The sequence below is a fragment of the Podarcis melisellensis genome, assembly GCF_964234715.1.
Source record: "Podarcis melisellensis genome assembly, chromosome: 15".
In the NCBI taxonomy this organism is placed as follows: Eukaryota; Metazoa; Chordata; class Lepidosauria; order Squamata; family Lacertidae; genus Podarcis; species Podarcis melisellensis.
In genome coordinates, this window is record NC_138532.1 from 43577171 (window position 1) to 43596951 (window position 19781).

The 19781-nt window shown below is 50.9% G+C and overlaps 1 protein-coding gene across 2 annotated transcripts in view; it reads left to right on the top strand.

The window, feature by feature from the left end:
• SEZ6 (seizure related 6 homolog) overlaps positions 1-19781 on the top strand; it is a 105872-nt gene that overhangs the window by 59542 nt on the left and 26549 nt on the right. For both annotated transcript variants that reach the window (XM_081890259.1, XM_081890260.1), the window contains exons 2-3: positions 13172-13897; positions 17276-17412. In XM_081890259.1, coding sequence (XP_081746385.1) covers positions 13172-13897; positions 17276-17412 — 863 coding nt within the window. The remainder of the gene's footprint in view (positions 1-13171; positions 13898-17275; positions 17413-19781) is intronic.

Sequence of the window (19781 nt, forward strand, 5' to 3'; positions counted from 1 at the left end):
AATTGTGATGTGTTTTTTATTTTTTGCCTGACCTTCCTGAGGGATGCCAAGAGTTAACTGCTGCCCACACTGATGGGGTTGGAGGTGGGGCGGGGGACAATCTCAGCTGCTCAGGCACCCTCTCTGCAGCTTCCCATCCCTGCCCAGGACCTTTGGCGCATGGATTCGGCACGCTCGCCCACATCCCCGCTTGGCACGGCTCGCGGTTCCTCACCCGCACCGGCGCTGTTTGGCTGCTGAAGTGACATTTAATCTCCTGCGTTGGCTGAGCAGAGCGCGAAGTCATAAAAAAATATATACGAGCTGCCTCCCCCCCTCCCATTTGGGTACCCAGGAGCTGCCAACAGCTGCCGTAATTCCAGGGTGTAAAGGCGCCACGTAAATGCCAACATGGAGGCGCTGGGCTGTAACTCCTTCCCCATAAGTGAGGGGCTTATAGAGCGACAGTGAGGAAGGAGAGGGGGGGCTGGGATGGGCTTGGGGTGTCTTGATTTGGGGAGGGGGCACAGCTGGGATCCTGACCCAGCAAACGCCCACCCATCTAGGGAGGGTAGCCTTGGGGATGTACTTGAGAAATGGAAACTTAGCTCCCCAATATTGTCTACACTGACTGGCAGCAGGCATCTCACAGGTATTGTTTGCTACCTGTTAATTTTTATTATTGGTTATTTCTGCTGTTCGTGTCTGCTCTTTGCCGGCAGGTCCCAAGCAATTCACAATTCAAAATCAGTGATTCAAAATCAACAATTCAAAATTCAAGCCTGTGGGTTTCCCAAAATAGACATCTGGTCAGTTGCTGTGAGAAGAGAATTCTGAACTAGATAGGCCCCCTTTGGCCTGATCCAGCAGCCTCTTCTTAGACTCTTATCTTTGGCACTAGCTACAGAATTCAGCTTTCAGAGAACCTCTCTTTTGTTTTCTAAGAAACAAGTTCCTAGTCCTCATGATTCTGTGAGAACAGGATGCTGGACTAGATGGGCCATGGGCCTGACCCAGCAGCCTCCTCTTAACCCCTTGTGTAAAAAAAGCTCAAAGCCAATGTAGACAATACTGAGCTGGATGGGCCAATGGTCTGACTCTGTATTCAGAACAATGAGGACTGGAATCTTAGCTTAGTTTTAGGGGAAGGGCTGTAGCTCAGTGGCAGAGCATCTATCTGCCTTGCATGCAGAAGCCGCCAGGTTCAATCCCTCGCATCTCTATTGTGAGCTAGAAATGTCTCCTCCTTGGGCCCCTGGAGAGCTGCTGCCAGTCAGTGTAGACAATATTGAGCTAGATGGACCGCTGGTTTGACTCATTATAAGGCAACTTCCAATGTTTGTATTGAAATCAATCTCTTTTTTCCAGAACCATGAGGACTAGAACAGGGGTCAGCAAACTTTTTTCAGCAGGGGGCCAATCCACTCTCCCTCAGACCTAGGGAGGGGCTAGACTATATTGGGGGGGGGGGGTAAATGACAAATTCCTATGCCCCACAAATAACCCAGAGATGTGTTTTAAATAAAAGGACACATTCTATTCATGTAAAAACACGCTGATTCCCAGACAGTCTGTGGGCCGGATTTAGAAGGCGATTGGGCCGGATCCAACCTCCGGGCCTTAGTTTGCCTCCCCATGGCCTAGAATCTTTATTAATTAGGGCAAAAGGCCAAAGCAGTGTGTTAGAGCAACTGCTTCACCCCCCCCCCCAAGGTCCTGGGTTCAATTCCTGACAGCATCTCCAGTTTAAAAGGACCAGGTCCTTGCACTCGGATGAGAAGACCCTTCTCAATTGCATGGGGAAGACCCTCCCCTGCCGGCGACCCCAGATGGCTGCTGCCACTCAGAGCAGACACAACTAGGCTGGACGGACCAAGAGTTTGACCCAGCTAGGGTCCTCTTCTCATGGTTAAAGGAGCAGCAACTCATGCAGAGACACAGCGGTCTCCACCTGGCAGCAGATTCCAGCCCTCCTGGAGCACAGATGCTGAGCAAAGGCATCTCCTGAGGTGGTGTTTGTTAGTGTCACAATTTAAAACCTAATACTGTTTTGCTAGGGCTGAGCCGGGCCGCCTGACATGACTAATGACCCTGTCGGAGAGGATGTCTCTTTTCATTTAACCTCCCTGTGGTGCTGGCTCCCTCCGCGCTGTCCTGCAGACTCAACGGTTGCTTCAGTGCTGTGGGACGCCTCTGCAAAAAACTACAAGGGCACAGAGCAATGGCGGTGGGGGCTGCCAAACCGAGTCCTTACCTGGCCCAGAGAGGACGAAACACACATCCTGCAGGTTGGAGACCCCAAGGGGGCAGCCAGGGCACCCCCAAATCTGGCACAGAGGGGCCCTCTGTGCGGATAACTGATAAAGTGGATACCTTCTTGGTAGTGGCACCCACCCTGTGGAACGCCGTCCCATCAGATGTCAAAGAGATACAACTACCTGACATTCAGAAGACATCTGAAGGCAGCCCTGATTAGGGAAGTTCTTAATGTGTGACATTTTAGTGTATTTTTGGTCTTTGTTGGAAACCGCCCAGAGTGGCTTGGGAAACCCAGCCAGATGGGCGGGGTACAAATAATAAATTATTATTATAGTGGTACCTCAGGATGCGAACGAGATCCGTTCCAGAGCCCCGTTCACATCCTGAATAGAATGTAAGACGCCACAGTGCGTGCAGGGGTCGCGTTTTGCCTCTTCTGTGCATGCGCGTGACATCATTTTGAGCGTCTGCGCATGCGCAAGCAGTGAAACCTGGAAGTAACGTGCTTTGTTACGTCCGGGTTGCCGCGGAGCACAACCCAAAAGCGCTCAACCTGAAGCACATTCAACCCGAGGTATGACTGTATTATTATTATAAAGAACTGTCAGAGGAGGAGGAGCCACCACCAACCAGTCCCTGAGAGTGCCGGTGCCAAAAGCTTTGGATCTCGACCAAAGAGTGACATTTCGCACATCTTAAGCGCAGCTGCCTCTGTTTTCGCATCTACTTGTTCTCATAACTCCTCGTGATAAGTCACCAGCAATTTAGTGTGTGGATTTTGCATTTTTTGGTTCCAATTTGGCGCGAGGGCTGTGGGATAATAACTCCCACCCCCCCTCCCCGGCCTGCCGCCGCCCTCTCCCTCTTGTTCACATTGCACTATCGATTCCTCGTGCCTGTTTCTTTAATTCATTCCTTTCTTCATCCCTCTGGCCAAAATCGATTCTTTTTGCACGGAAGGGCTCCCTTCTCTCTCCTCACATACACAGACACACACATTTTGCCAGGCTTACACACACACACACACACACACCACCCAGCCACAGACAATGCGCTTGGATGATTATTCCGGCTTGCTGAAGCTTGTGTTTGCTTTCTTAATGGACACCTCGATGGGGGAATTTGCAGAGCCCAATGCAGAAGCACCCTGTGCTCTCCAGGATCGGACAAATTCACGGGGAAAGAGAGGGCTATCGATGGCTACCAGCCACGGTTGGAGGCAGCGATGTTTCTGAGTACCAGTTTCTGGGAACCACAGGAGGGAAGGGCCACAGATCATTGGTGAAGCCCCTATTCCGAATGCAGAAGATCCTGGGTTCAGTCCCTACTGGCATCTCCCAGGCAGGGCTGGGAAGGACTCCCTGCCTGGACAGCCGCTGCCAGTCAGTGCAGGCAGTACTGAGCCAGATGGACCCCAATGGTTTGACTCAGTATAAGGCAGATTCCTGTGTTCCTATTGCAGGGGTTTGACCCACATGGTCCCCTCCCACTCTGTCATTCTTTGATTCTTTGATCCTGTTTAAGCCAGCCCTTAATTCAGGACCATGAGGACTAGAATCTTACTTTATTTTTGAGCTCTGGTTCCATGATACAGCAAACGCTTTACATTGCAGAGGGTCCCAGGTTCAGTTCCTGGCACCTGCAATTAAAAGGTCCTCCCTCTCTTCCCACTCTCTTCCTGAAACCCTGGAGAGCAGCTGCCAGTCAGAGCTGGTAGTGTTAAGCCAGTTGGGAAATACAGCGAATACAGTGGCAACTTACGGGTCCTTCTCCTGGCAAATGGAGCAGAGGCAGAGAACTCTTATGGCTTGCAAGGCCTAATCATAGTAACCCAATGAAGCGCCCCCTACAGGCTGAACAGCTGGTGGATCTGAGCCCTTCCCTCGCCCTCAGAGGCTAAATAAGCGAAGACTCCATGTTCAGAGGCAGTGTATCTACATTTTGTGACCTCAGATGGGAAGGCAGGGAGGAGTTCTGGCTGTCCTCTGTTGGAAGCAGGAGACTGGGGCAAACGAACCCCTATTTCTCCCTCTCTTATATTTCTTTGATCTAGGGAGCCTGTTTTTTTTTTAATGATAATTATTGAAATTTCAAAAAAGGTTACAAAAATAAGAAAAAAGTAGAAAAAAGAGGCAAGCAAAAAGAAAATACAAAATACAGAAAAAATAAAAACAATTAAAAAACAAGTCCAACTTTCTATAATTTATCCTTCATTCACTTATTTCCCTGACCTCCCCACACCTCCCTTTTTTGTATGCCAGTTCAGTTGGTAAATTCAGCAAATCCTTTCCCTCTTCATTTTTATCTAAAGCCTTTATCTTAATATATTATAACTTTACTTTCTCACCTATTAACAATCCATTTTCACATGCTCCTTTATAGCATTGCTGCTAAAAACCACTTAATTTCATTCCAACAACATTCTAACATTCTAGGGAGCCTGGTTTTGTCGCTCCTTCTGCATTGCCTCTCTGGCAAGCCATAAGTTTGGCATCTATGTGTGTGTGTGTTTATTCCCGCTGCGGCCTTGAAGCCTCCGCAGCCGCCTCTGCCGCACTCATCTGGGTCACGGCGCTGCGCTCTCCTGATGGGGCCGTTATTAGTATTTCAATTTATTTACCCGTTTTGCCGGCACGCAAGTACCCATTCGGTAGTTCCATCTCATTATCGGCGCCATCAGGAGAGCAGCAGGAAAAGAGTTATATCCGAGAAAGAGGGTGGTGGGAGGGTGGAAGGGGGGGAGTTGGCAGAGCGGGGGAGCTTGCAGGGAAGGGCCGGATCCAGCACGTGAGATTAAAGCAGAACAGAAGGCCCTTTGGCACCCTGGATTCAGCCTGCGGAAATTGAGCTGCAAATCCGGGTCTGCAAATTGGAGCTGCCGTGAAGACATAAGAACGGGCTGCTGGATCAGGCCGTCTAGTCCGGCATCTTGTTCTCACAGGGGCCAACCAGATGCCCCAAAGGGAAACCTGGAAGCAGGATCCATGCACAGGAGCCCTCTCCATTCCTATGGCTTCCCAGAAACCGGCATTCCTGCCTCCATCTGTGTGGGCAAAGCAGAGCCACAGTGGCTGGCAGACCTTAAAAGCTCTCTCCTCCTCCATGAACTGGTCCAGTCCTCTTTTAAAGCCATCTCGGCTGGTGCCCATCGCTGCCGCGGTGGGAGGGAGTTCCACGGTTTAACTCAGCACTGCATGGAGAACATTCTGTTCTCTGTTCTGAATCTTCCTACATTCAGCTTCATTGGAAGGCCACATGTTCTAGTTTAAGCATATTATTATTATTATTAATTTGTACCCCGCCCATTTGTACCCTGCCCCAGCCAGTCTGGGCAGCTTCCAACAAAGATTAAAAAACATTAAAATGTCACACATTAAAAGCTAAACAGGGCTGCCTTCAGATGTCTTTTAAAAATAAGATAGCTACTTATTTCCTTCACATCTGGTGGGAGGGCGTTCCACAGGGCGGGTGCCACTACCGAGAAGGCCCTCTGCCTGGTTCCCTGTAACTTGACTTCTCACAGTGAGGGAACCACCAGAAGGCCCTCGGCGCTGGACCTCAGTGACCGGGTAGAATGATGGGGGTGGAGACGCTCCTTCAGGTATGGGCACATGGGCGGGTTTGAAAGGTTGGCAACCGTGAAGCAGGCGGCTTAGCAATGCCCACACTTCCTATCAGCCTTTTGCAAAACTGGGGTGTGTTGGAACAGCTCTGTGGGTTCCCAAAGCCCACAACCAGAGCTGAGTCTGAACCAGGAAGGCTATTGAATTCCAAGCGAGTGGAGAACCTTAGACCCAGGTGCCAAATGTGGCTCTCGAGGTCTCTCCATCTGGCCCTCGGGACTCTTCCCCAGGCCACACCCCCTCTCTCAAGCCACACCCCCTTAAGTTGACCCTAATTTGCGCCCTGCTTGAGTGTTCTTGCCTGACTGGGAGCGTGCCTTAAATTCTGCCTCTTTGCTTGTCTCAGTGAAGGATGGATTGGGGCCAGATAAACTAGTCACCTGCAGAAAAGTGAAGTTTACTTCTGCCTCTGGATCCACCAGGAGGGAATGTGGCCCTTGGTCTGGAACAGTTTCCCTGCTCCTCCCCAGAGGAGCGGGAATTTGCAAACCAATTTGCAAAGTGCGTGCTTTCTGAGCATGTGCAGAGTGCCTCAGCCTCCGCAGCACAGACTGGATAGTTAGGGAATCAGGCTGACATAACCCGCGAAGGCAAATAAAAGGAGAAGGTCTCTTACCGGGAGCGGTGTGCAGAATTTGACACATATGCTCTCGTGCACCTTAGGTTTGATTCCAGCATTTCAGGGGGTTGGGATGGATGACCTTTGGGGGTCCCTTCCAACTCTACGATTCCAGGATTCTATCCAGGGAGGGAAGGCTTTTCCCCAGGAATGAGGCCGGGCTGCGTCTCTCCAGATGTTCCTGCGCTCCACTGCCATCCCTGGCCATTGGGAGTCCAACCACATCTGGAGGGCAGCCTTTTTGACCCTGTGCCATGTGCCTCAGTTTCCCCGGCGGGTGGGCAGAGGTGCTGGTGGGGTGCTGCGCCCGGAGAGGAAAGAAACGAGTATTTTGGAGCTGACAAATCAAATGGGGGTGGGGGGGAGTGTACGGTTAACGAGCCGAACGACGCAGCATTGGAGTCTGGGACGCCGTGCTAATCCCCTATTAAAACCTTAAAAGGGATCCTGGTGCCTCTCCATATAAACTCATTAACTTTTATGGTGTAATAAATGGATTCTATTAAAACATAATTCCCTCCATGCTGGGGGCAAGTTAACCTCTTTAAGCGGCGGCGGAGGGGCCCCCTCCCAACCGGGTGTCACGTGGCAAAGGCTGGCACCAGTATGGGTGACGGCAGTGCCACAGCGCGGCTGGCACTAATCGAAGTTGCCCGTTTCCACCCACCTTTTAATTTTTCGGCTTTAAAGCGCCCTGCTGTCGCTCCTTTAGCTGCAATCTGGCGCCCGTAAATGTAGCAACGGGGGAGCTTCCTCTGACTGGAGGGAGGAGAGAAATCGTAGAATTTTTGAACCAAAAGGGGACCCCCAAAGATCATCCATCCCACCCCCCTGCAATGGAGGAATTGCAGCTGGCAGGAGACCACCTGACCTCGGTTTATAAACCTCCGAGGAAGGAAAGGCAAGTTGCTTGGCTCATGAGTTTCAGGGTCCATAAAGATTTGGCTGTGTTGGTTGGGGGGAACTGAAGCCCCCCCCAGATGTGACTGAACTGCCACCCTGCCATCTTGTGGCAGGCTGTTCCACTGTTTAATATTGGAATGTAGGAAGCTGCTTTATACCCAGTCAACCTGTTTGTCTCTGGTGCCAGCTGGGCAAGCAACACGTCAGGGGGCGTCAAAGTAGGAGTGGGGGCGTGGCCTAAGAGAGGGGTGTGTCTAGGCAGGAGGTGTGGCCTGGAGAGATTGCCAAGGGCCAGGCAGAGGCACCCAGAGGGCCACACCCCTGAATGAGATGCACATCAAAGGCTAACTGGACGCAAAGGAGACCAGGATTCTTGCCAGGCCTGCTGGCAGCCTGCAAACCCGGCTCCATGGTCTCTGGGGAGGCAATAATAATAATAATAATAATAATAATAATAATAATAATAATAATAATAATATGAACTTTGGGTCTGTGCCTTTGTCCTCCTTGCCCAAGACTGGAGTCGTGTCCCTCCTCATCCCTCCCCAGGTGTGAGGGGTCCAGGCACCGATCCAGATGGCATTGCACTGCCAATTAGAATGTAAAGCGAGACTTAACGCGAGGCGGATTAATTACGACTGCGGCTGCCCCTTTGAAGAGGCAATTAAGCCTCTTCAGAGCTGGCTGCGGTTTACGAGGCTCCATCTTGCGGGGGCCGTGTGGGTGTCTCTTGGAAACCGGGTTGTCAGGTAGGAACGCTGGGCGGGAGGCAACTACGTTCTGCTCAGAGCCATGCCCATTCAAATGGATGGAGCGAAGTCCGCCACGCCCATGAAGTTCAACCAGTCTACTCTGAGTAGAGATAGGCGACCCTGCCCATTTTGGGTGCTTGTTTTCGGCTCTCTGCATCAGTTTGTGATACGTTTTGTTATTTTAAAGTCCTCGTGGAAATTCGTCAGCATTTCGGGACAGATTTCTCCCAGTAAGACACATTTTTGTAGCCAGTTTTGCCTGATCTACCTGCATCTGCAAAGCATGTGTCCCCTCATATTTACATTTCCCCAAATTTGATGCCATTTTGTGTGTTGCTTTCACTAATATGGGAATTTATATGAACCCGTAACTGTAGAATGTACATTTCTGTACACTGCTCAGTTCCGGTTTGCGAACCTTTTCCAGAAGCCAAACGTACTCCGTTTTGAGTGCCATGCTTCTGATTTAAGTTCCGTTTTGAAGGCCTTTCTGTTTTTGCTATTCATTTTGTGTTTTTGTTTTTGCAGCTCTTTTTCGTTTTGTTTTTGTGACTGTGTGGAACCCAGTTCAGCTACTGAGTGACTGATTGTGTGTCTGCAGTACACTGTTTATTGCTTTTGTTTTATGGATCGATGGTCTCGTTAGATAGTAAAATTCACGTTAAAATTGCTGTTTTAGGGGTTGTTTTTAAAAGTCTGGAACGGATTAATCCATTTTGCATTACTTTCGATGGGAAAGTGTGCCTTGGTTTTGGAATGCTTTGGTTTTGGAATGGACTTGCGAAACGGATGAAGTTTGAGAACCAAGGTACCACTGTACAAGGAAGGAGATGCTCGCACAACATTAGGAGGAACTTTCTGAGCTTTTTGACAAGGGAAGGGAGTCCCTTGGAAGATGACGTCCTCTACTTCATGGGATGTTGGGTGGCCCCCTGTCAGGGATTCTTTGCAGGGGGTTGGTCTAGATGCCCCTCAGAGGTCCCTTCCAGTTCTACAGTTCTGTGATTCCATTATTCTTCAGGCCCATCCCAGTACTCTTAAAAGCACAAGAGCAAGCTGGGTGCTTTTTCCCCTGACAGTCAACAACTCAAGACTTAGGCCAGGCTTCCTCAACCTCGGCCCTCCAGATGTTTTGGACTACAACTCCCATGATCCCTGACCACTGGTCCTGCTAGCTAGGAATCATGGGAGTTGTAGGCCAAAAACATCTGGAGGACTGAGGTTGAGGAAGCCTGACTTAGGAGATCCATTTTGCAGTGGGTGAGTGACAGAGATGAAGCTTGAGATTTGCACCCTAAAATTATATCGTAATTATTGTTGTTGTTAATAGCAGCCCTAATAATAATGTTAAAGCGCCTTTGCTATGCATGTTCTCCATAATGGAGGGGCATTGATCACCTTCATTGTACAACTTTCAGCATCTGTTGGAGACACCATTATCTCCCCCCAGCCTTTGATGGCTAAACTGTCTTGTTTTGTGCGAACCACCTCCTTGGCTGAATCTGTTCCATTTCAGAGGAGGGTTTTTGGGGGTGGGGGTGTTTTATAAGTATATTTATTTATTTATTTTATTTATCGTGGTAGATTCCATTGTCATAACCTGCCCTGGGCCATTATGGGGTCAGCCAGGTAAAAAAAAATACTTTAAAATAATTAATTTGCCAAGAAGAGAACTCCCTGGCCTTGAGGCATTTACAGCCCACAATTTGACACAGGAAGAACTCAAGGCTGCAGAGGGAAATGGAATCCTTGGATGGATGGATTTGTTGCATTTATTGTGGGAATGTTCAGGGATGCAGGAGAGGATATATTCTTTGGTTATTGCCTTTCCAACTTGTGTTAACAAGTTCATAATTTAGCAGAATAACATTCCCCTTTTTAAACTCACAGCGGATGTGTTTGCTCAGACTCACTAAAGCCTCTATAATAACTGTTCTGGTATTTTCCCCTTATTCCCTCATAAAAGATAAGACACGACACAGTCCTCTATAAAAGTGTAAAAAGAGTTTACTCACTCACATTCTGTTCACAATAGGATCCCAGAAGGCAGACTTAGCTTAGAAAAGTAACGTACACCTGGAAACTATCTCATAAGGAGACAGTCCCTTTGGCTAAGCATCTTTAGCTAAGCAGATGTTGCTTCTTTGATGCATGTAGTCAAATAGGGAGAGATGGCTGCCCTGCCCTGTGCTTTTGACGTTACCTGCACAGGTGAGGCCACGCCCACCTCCAGTCACATGCAGAGGAAGTCTGTCCCAGCCCAGAAGGAAACAGGAAGTTTACCTGCTGACTGGACAAACATTCCTCCCCATGTGTAAACATGTTCACTCTAGGAATGTTGTACTTGACTGCTCTTGTGTTTCACATCCCACCTCTTTCTCCAAGGAGCATGAGGTAGCATGCATGGTTCTGAACCTCGTTTAATCCCCACATCCACGCTGTGAGGTAGGTTAGACAAAGAGAGACAGAATGACTACACACAACATGGTTCATGGCCGAGTGAGGGATTTGAACTCTGGTCTCTCCCAGGTCCTAGACTGACACTCTAACCACTAGACCACCCTGTCTGCAGTCGGAGGCAGCAGTCCTTCCAAAGGCCAGCTGCTGGAAACCACAGGGAGGGGAGAGTGGCTCTTGTGATCAGATCCTGCTCACCAGTTTCCCATTCAGGGCATCCGGTCAGCCCCTGTGAGAACAGGCTGATGGTGCAGCCATAAAACCGCTGGCACATTTGTGAAGCTAAGCAGGGTCTGTTATGGTTTCAGCTTGGAGGAGGGACCACATTCTGAGATTCCAGGGGGTTGGACTAGATGACCCTGGGGTACCCTCTGACTTTCTCGATCTGCAGCAGAAGGGGGGCTTCCGGTCGGGAGTGACGGTGCCACGCGGCTCTCCCCTGGCGCCTGCCCCATTCATCCGAACGAGGCCAGTCCGCCAGGGAGGCATTTTTGATGGCTCATTACGGGCTAATGAAAGCAGTCTAGCAATAAGCCTAACAGCTCCTAAATGCCGCCGCGTGCCTGGCTTAGCGGGGAGATAATGTGCGGGAGCCGAGGCAAAGCGCCCCACGGGGGGACCTGCCTGCTTAAACCGGTTGACGCCTGCAGCGTGCAGATAGCATTCTTGGCTCGTGGCTTCTGCGCCCACCTCCTCCGCTTCTTTTCTAAAAAACTAAACAATAATAAGTTTGACTTGGAAGAAGTGTGCCCCGGGGGCATGTGCAGAGTGCAAATGCCACCTGTCTCTCTTCGCTGTGATTCCTACATTGTTGGACTAGATGACTCTAGAGGACCCTACGCTACAACTCCATCATTGTACAATCTGGACTTCTTCCCCTGCGTTCCCGCAGAAACCAACGTCATTTTCGGAATACTAGTTGGCCTGCCCTATAAGATTGGCAGCTGAGGCTCTTCCGTTCCCCCCGTCACTGCTGCCTTGCAAAAGGTGATCAGTGATGGCTTTCTTTTCACTGCTTGGGGGGGGGGGCTTTTTCATCCAAGGGCCGCATTTGCTTCTGAATGACCTTTTGGGGGCCACATGCCGGGGTTGGGAACCAGGGCCAAAAATATCCGGAACAACAGCTTACTTTCCAAACCTTCAGCTGGTTCTAGCACGTCCCTCCTTTCTCTCTGTCCTCTATCCTGGCAAAAACACATGCAAAGAGGTGGTGGAGAGGGTCCTTGCGAGGGCAGTGGCCTGGGGAGGGTCCCCAAGACCAGAGAGAGAGTCCTGGGGGTCTGCATCTGGGTCCTGGGCCTCAGGTTCTCGCCCCCAGCCAATTGCTGCAGTGGCACCCAGCTGTGGATTCCTCTTCTGCAGGTTGTTTAAGCTGCCCCTCTCTCTATTGGGGTCCCTGCTGTCATTTTTAATGACTTTCTCCTCCTTCGCTATTCATATTCCCTGGGAAGAAAGATGATTGAAGGGGCAGCATAAAAACCACCCGTACGACTTTCCCCAGCAAACTTTTGCTGATCGTTCCTGCTGCTTTTCAGAAAGAAATATTCTGCTGTCAGTTCTTTTTGTTCGGGCCCAGCTTTAAAAATCAGTGCAGTTTTTTAATTGCTGCTCTGCTGATCACAAAAAGATAATTAGATAGTTACTGGGTCCTGTCCCCCCCCCCATTTTTTGCCTTTTTGCAACCTCTGTCTTTTTTAGAGGGGAAGAGGCAAAGTTATAAATTTGCTCAGTGGTTTTTTAAGAAAAAAATGTTTAGGGGTACTCTCATTTTAATAATCATATTGAAATACTGCTCGTCAAAGAGGCCAAACCAAGATTCACAAAAGTGTTTAGGGGTATGTGTCCCCCCCATAAGAAAAGCACTGAATTTGCTTATAGATAAAAGAAGAACAAGAGGCCCCTCTGGGCAGGGAGTTCCAATCAGGTGCAAGAAAAGATCCACACAGATCCCATTGCAGTAATCCAGTCTTGAAGTAACCAAGAACCCTCTTGGTGGTGTCTTCTCCCAGACAACTTTGGAACTCCCTGCCTAGAGAAGTCAGGCTGGCTCCCTCCTTGCTAGCAGGTGAAATTAGCTTTATTCCAACTGGTCTTTGGAAACGGGCCATTTTTTAAGGAAAGGGCGTTTATAGTGCTGTGCTGTTTCTACTACTTAATTCATTCTGGAGGTCTGTTCTTAACCTGAAACCGTTCTTAACCTGAGGTACCACTTTAGCTAATGGGGTCTCCCGCTGCTGCGTGATTTCTGTTCTCATCATGAAGCAATTTCTTAACCCGAGGTACTATTTCTGGGTTAGTGGAGTCTGTAACCTGAAGTGTCTGTAACCCGAGGCACTACTGTATCTGTACTTCAGTTGATTTGATTTTCATTTTGTTTTGATTTTATTACACACTTTAACTATTCTCCTTTATAGTTTTGTATCTTACCTGTTTGGGGGAAAGGCAGGATATAAATAAACAGAAACAATAACAATAATAATGGCCAGGCTTTCCCAGGTCAGCGATGGCTGTAGCTTTTGCACCACTTGCAGCGGGTAACCTTCATCGGCGATCTTCCTCTCTCTCTCTCTCGCACCCAGGACTCTCCGCCGCGGAGCCCGACAGGCCGGGGGTCTCTGAGGCTGAAGGGGAGCCCACGGTGCCCCCCACCCCCGATGAGCCAGAGCGCGAGGCCCACTTTGTCACCACGGCACCCACCCTGAAGCTCCTCAACCATCACCCTCTCCTGGATGACTTTCTCCACGAGCCCCTCCTCAAGAAAGATTACCTGCGGCAAATTCCCTTCCTGGCTGCCGGCCTTGTGGGTCCGGGGCCTGTCCTTCCAGATGCTGACCTCGGCCCAGCCCCCACAAGCAACCTGGCTGACCAAGATGGCCGCCCTGCTCTCTCTCACACCGCCACCGGGCCGCCCACCACGCCGCCCATGACCACGGCCTCCCCCATGACCCTGGCAGGTGGGAAGGCTGAAGGGAAGGACATGGAGAGGACCCCCGAGATGGCCAAGCCGGCCCTCACCACAGACCTCCTGACCACAGCCATGGGGCGGCTGGTGCCGTGGGCCAAATCCGGTCCGCTCTCTGGCCGCACGCAGCCTCCGGTCACCCCTGTGCTGGGTTTCCAGACAGGTCTCGGTGCCTCGGGCCCAGCCACCACTGACGCGTTTTCCGGTGGCACCCCGGGCACGGCAGCTGCCCCCACCGCACGACCGGAAGTGACTACGCCCAGGCGGGTATCCAGTGAGGATGAGGAGACGGCCACCACGACCATCAAGACCACCACCGTCATCACGTCCATTCTGGGTGCAGGTGGGTGACACAGGTGGGGTGAAGCAGTGGAGGGGAGGAATCGAAGACGGCAAGGGTCACGGACTCGTTGGTCCCAGAGGAATGGTGGGAGTTAATAGCTGGGAAACCCCAAGGGAAGACCCTAAAAGTGGCCCTATTTTTCAGGGACGTCCTTGATTTAGAGATTAGGTCCAGTCGTGACCAACTCTGGGGTTGCGGTGCTCATCTCGCTTTATTGGCCGAGGGAGCCGGCGTACAGCTTCCGGGTCATGTGGCCAGCAGGACTAAGCCGCTTCAGGCTAACCAGAGCAGTGCACGGAAACGCCGTTTACTTTCCCAACGGAGCGGTACCTACTTATCTACTTGCACTTTGATGTGCTTTTGAACTGCTAGTTTGGCAGGAGCAGGGACCGAGCAATGGGAGCTCACCCCGTCATGGGGATTCAAACCACCGACCTTCTGATCAGCAAGTCCTAGGCTCTGTGGTTTAACCCACAGCACTACCCGCGTCCCGGAGTCAGGCGTAGGCAGCAACTAATCAATAACTCACCCAAGGCCAGTGAATTCTTTATTCAAGGAAGCAAACCACAGCTCAGGCCTAGTGGTCTCAGCAACTCTTTCTGGGAGATCTCGCCAAAATGAAGTAGTTGCAAGGCCCACAAGGACTCCTCTTTTCCAGGTTCTTCCCCACATAGTCTGCACACAAGCACCCTCTGCTCTGGCCATTTCATTTCTCTGCAAGTTCTCAGAGACCAGGAAGGGAGCTGGTTGTAGCAGAAGACAGAGGATCCCTGGATTCTTCAGCAGCCGGCCTCCACTCTGCCTATTGACCCAACCTCCTCTCCAGCCTCTGATTCTGCACTGCTCTCTGCCCCAGCCTCTTCCTGCTCACCAAACCCTGTCACCTCTCCTGCTGCCGACATCTCCTCCTCCCAGTCTTCTCCCTCTGACCACTCATTGTCATCCCACCACCGCTCCCCTGGCTCTGAGCCATCATCATCATCATCATCATCATTTATTATTTCTATCCCGCCCATCTGGCTGGGTTTCCCCAGCCACTCTGGGCGTCTTCCATCAAAAGATTAAAAATACATTAAAGCATCAGTCATTAAAAGCTTCCCTAAACCGGGCTGCCTTCAGGTGTCTTCTAAAAGTCAGGTAGTTGTTTATTTCCTTGCCATCTGAGGGGAGGGTGTTCCACAGGGTGGGCGCCACCACTGAGAAGGCCCTCTGCCTAGTTCCCTGTAACCTCACTTCTCGCTTTGAGGGAACCCCCAGAAGGCCCTTGGAGCTTAACGATGGGGATGGAGACGCTGCTTCAGGTATACTGGACCAAGGCCATTTAAGAGATAAGTCCAGAATCAGAGGCAGAAGTTGAAGCAGGAGGAAGGCCTAGGGGCAGGGATGGGTCAGGCTTGTGAAGAGGCACGAGTGTCTCCCCCTCCTGCTGTGACAAACTCCTCTCCCCTTTGGTCTCCCAGAACCAGAAGAGGCATGAAAAGGGGCGGAGGAGGGTTTGGCTTCATGCAGACCCCGTCTCCGATTTGAAGAAGAGTCGCTGTGCTCATTAGGCCTGGCACTCCTGAGCAGATCCTGTTTCTTCTAATAAAGAGTTAACTTCACTTGCTCCGTGTGATTTATTGCTGGCTCGCTCCTAACAATCAGGGTCACAACAGCCCTGTGAAGTAGGTTGGGGCAGAAGAAAATGAGGGAGGAAGGGAGGGGCCAGCCACTGAGCTTCATAACCAAGCAGAGATTCGAACTCTGGTCTCCCAGGTCCAGATGTTGTCAGATACCCTCCCCAACTCCCAGGAAGCAACGTGGCCAATCGGGAGAGGTGATGGGACTGCAAATGTTCCCCCATCCTTGACCTGAAATATCCCCAGCAAATGCATTGGCTCAGTCGGAGAGGCCAGGTTGCTCAGATCTACGGAGTTGCCAGGCGTTAGATCTGAGCTGTCGGGAGCTGAGCTACCTAAATTTTAAAAGTGCTTGGCTTTGACCCAGCCATCCCAGGTCTCCGGAAGAATGCCGTTTTAATTGTCAGGGAAACCGTTTAGGGAACAACAATGGAATTAATTATGGATTGGAGTGTAGGAAATAGCCGGAAGGCAGGGCTTGGTTTTTTCTGTTTTCTTTCTGTAATGAAAGGAGCAGCGAGAGATTGACGTTCAAAGGGGCCTGCCCTGCTTGGAGCTGGGCCAGGAAGGTTCCGGGGCCTGAAGGGGAAATGCAAATGGGATTCTGCACACATGCCCCAAAACACACACACACACACACACAACTTATTACAGAAAAGTTATCCTGCACAACTCTGGTTGAAATGAGATTGGAAAATCGGGATCCCAGGGCGCAGCTCAGTGGTTAGAGCATTTATTTTGCAGAAGATCTTTGTTCCCCTGTCTGACACCCTGGGGAACCTCTTCTGCCAGTCAGTTCAGACAACTGAGCCAGATGGAACAATGGTCTGATCTACCGGTAGTTTATGGCTTCCTGTTCTCCTCATGTGCAGCCCTTAGTAATTCAGAAGCCTGAGGACTGGAATCTTGTTATTACCTTTAGATGGAGGAGCTGGAACTGATTGGTAGAGTGGCCGCTTCACATGCAGAAGGTCCCAGCTTCAGTCTCCACTGAAATCTCCACGCAGGGCTGGGGTAAGACCCCTCTGCCTTGAAACGCTGGAGATAGCTGCTGCTGGTCAGTGTGGACAATACTGATCTCAGTGGGCCAGTGGTCTGACTTAAGGCAGATTATGCAACCCCCTAGAAGCATATCCAGTTAAAATGATCAGGTGATGGGAAAGAGACCCTCCTCTCTCCCTGAGACCCTGGAGAGCTGCTGCCAGTCGGTGTGGGCAATGCTGAGCTCGATAACTCAGCGGACAGACTCAGTATAAAGCAGGTGCCTGTTTATTTGGAGGAGGAGGGCACCATTTTGCCCCCATCTCAGATGATCAAGAGGATGGAGCAACTGCCGTATGGAAAAAAGCTTGCGACATGGGCCAACGATAAAACCAAGTGCTGGAAGATTGAGTCCTTCATGTAGCACAGAGTTAGACTGTGGAACTCCCAGCCACAGGAGGCAGTGTTGGTCGCCAACCTAGATAGCTTCAAAAGAGGATGAGACGAGTTTCTGGAGGAGGAGAGGTCTGTGAAGGGCTACTGGCCATGATGCTTCTAAATACCCATTGCTAGAAACCACAGGAGGGGGGAGTTTCTCTCACACTCAGGTCCTGCCTGAGGGCAACTGGTTGGCACTGGCCGGATCCAGCAGGCTCTTCTGAAGGTCTTCTGCCCCCATCTAGGGCAGAAGAAGGCTTTTGAGGCTGGCTGTGATGGGGAGATGAGAGCTTAGAAGTGCTCTCTCCTTTGTCTAATATTTTCCCCTCTTTGTGCATAGGTCCTTGCAGCTGGAACCTCACTGGCCCCAAAGGCTCGCTGGCCTCTCCCCTCCCCTCTGGCATCCCGTACGAAGGGGGGACCCTCGACTGCACCTACACCATCTCTGTGTACCCTGGTTACGGCGTCGAGATCCGGGTGAGTCATTGAACCCAGCCTGGTAGGTGTCATGGCCTGGCCGGAAGCAGCCAGGGAACCCCCAAGGGGAGAAGGCTCAGGGCCAGGGGAGGGGTGGTGGGGGGAAGATGAGGGGTCAGAGGGAGCGGACTGGGAAGAAGAGGTGTCGGAAGCTGAAGAAGCAACAGGGTTTGGTGAGCAGGAAGAACGGGGGAGAAAGCAGTGCAGAATCAGAGGCAGAAGCGGAGGCTGGAGGGGAGGGAAGCCAAGAGGCAGAGGGGAGGCCCGGTGCTGGAGAAACTAGGGGGTCTCCCCCTCCTACAGTGACAAGCTCCGCTTTTCGCTGGTCTCCCAGGACCAGTAGAGGTGTGAAGAGGGAGGAACAGAGAGTGGCATGTAGGCATAGTCTCAGACTATGGAAAGGACCCGAGGGAACAAAAGACTTCGGGAACTGTGGGAAGACGGGGACCTTCAGCCCCCCAAACTGCCTCCTCCAGGCGAGATTTGCTGGGATGAGTTGTTACTCCTGTTTCTTTGAATGAAGAGTTAACTTCAGTGATGCCGTGTGAATTACACCCATTCCTGGCTGAAACTTCGGTCTGCAAAGACCCCTTTAGGAGAAACTGGTCCTCAAGACCCAGGACAAAATTCTGGATGGATTTGGAGGGTGTGTCTGAATGCTTTTAGATTCTCCAGCAAGGATGGGGGACATTTTGTAGCCTGAGGGCTGTGTTCCTTGAGCCCCACATTTTTGTCCTTTATCATCCGTAAGAGCACCTCGGCCCCTTTTCTGGGGTGGGGGCAGGTAAGACGAAGGAGGCAGGCAGACAGAGGAGCCCCTCTTCTCGCCTGCAGGGTTAAGCGAGGGGAGGGACGCCGACACGGGACCCCGGCTGCATTCTAATGCCACGTTACAAATACAGACATCTTGTCTCAGGGATGCAGCCAGCCGTGCCAGCCCCAAAAGGCAACAGCAGCAAATGTCAAATCGATAGACGTGGCATTTGGCCGACATTTCGACAATACCTGCTTTCTCCCTCCGCGCCGCGTCCCCCGGGGCTTCATTAGGCCCAGGCGGAAGGAGGCTTGGCGGGCGGACGTGCCGGCGGAGGGCCCTGCGGCCGTGATACCGCCTCCGGCCCGGACTGGGGGGCTCTCCCCAGTGTAGCATTAGCTGGTGGGGAGGGCAGGGGGGGTGTTGCGAGCATCTTCAGTGAGGTGTAAAAAAGACTCCTGAAATTCCCGGGGGGGGGGGGGAGAGAGATTTCTGTGAAATTGGGACTCTGTGAGATTTCCTCTTTTTTTCTCTTTTTCTTCCCTGGCAGCTAAATTAACAACTCCCTGAAATGCTGCCCTTACAGCTCCTTGAGCCATTCTGGGGAATGGAACATCCCCAATGTAGGCATTATAGTCTTGCAGTGTAGGCAGCGAAATCCGCACCCAGGACCTGGGCCTGGCGAGAGAGGGAACCATGTGGTGGGTTGGGGTTTTTTAAGAGCAAAAGCAGTGATATCCAGGGACAGGCAAATTGGCAAATTCAGTTTCTTGGGTTCTCCGCCCCCCCCCCATAGATTAGATAGATAGATAGATGATAGATAGATAGATAGATAGATAGATAGATAGATAGATAGATAGATAGAGATAGATGATAGATATAGATAGATAGATAGATAGATAGATAGATAGATAGATAGATAGATAGATAGATAGATAGATGATAGATAGATGATAGATAGATTCAGTTCTCCACATCTTCCCATCAGTTTGCTAACTTTTTTTTTTTTTTAAATTAATCGTCATTTGGTGTTAATTTCTCCTGGGAGACCAGGACTCAGACCCTCCCACTCAGAAATGAAGCTTCCTGGGTGTGACCTTTGGGCCCATTGCTGCCTCTCAGCCTAACCTACCTCACAGGGTTGTTGTGCAGATTCATTGAGGAGAGCGAAGAAGAAGAAGAAGAAGAAGAAGAAGAAGAAGAAGAAGAAGAAGAAGAAGTTGTTGTTATCCAGCGCTCTAATCACCTCACTTCTTCCCCTAAAAAAATCCCTCCTCCAAATTCCCCTTTTCCTCAATCTGCCTCACAGATCCTGCGTTCGGCTGGGGTGGTCTAGAGGACCTCTAGGTTCCTTCTGATTCTACATTTCTTTCCTTTGTGTGTGGCGAGCAGAGACCGCCTGCTCCACATCCAGGCTGTGCTCTCCAGGGCTTTTCTCCTCGTGTTCCTGTCTCTCTCCTCCCATAAATCACTCGGCATCCTGCTGAACCTCACGGAGAGGGAGATCCCGTCCCACCAGCACTCGCAATCTGGTTCCCCTTCTCCGTCTTGGCGCACTTGCTCTTCTGCCGATCCATCTTGGGCACCTTTGGTGTAATTAGTGCAAGGAGGCTCC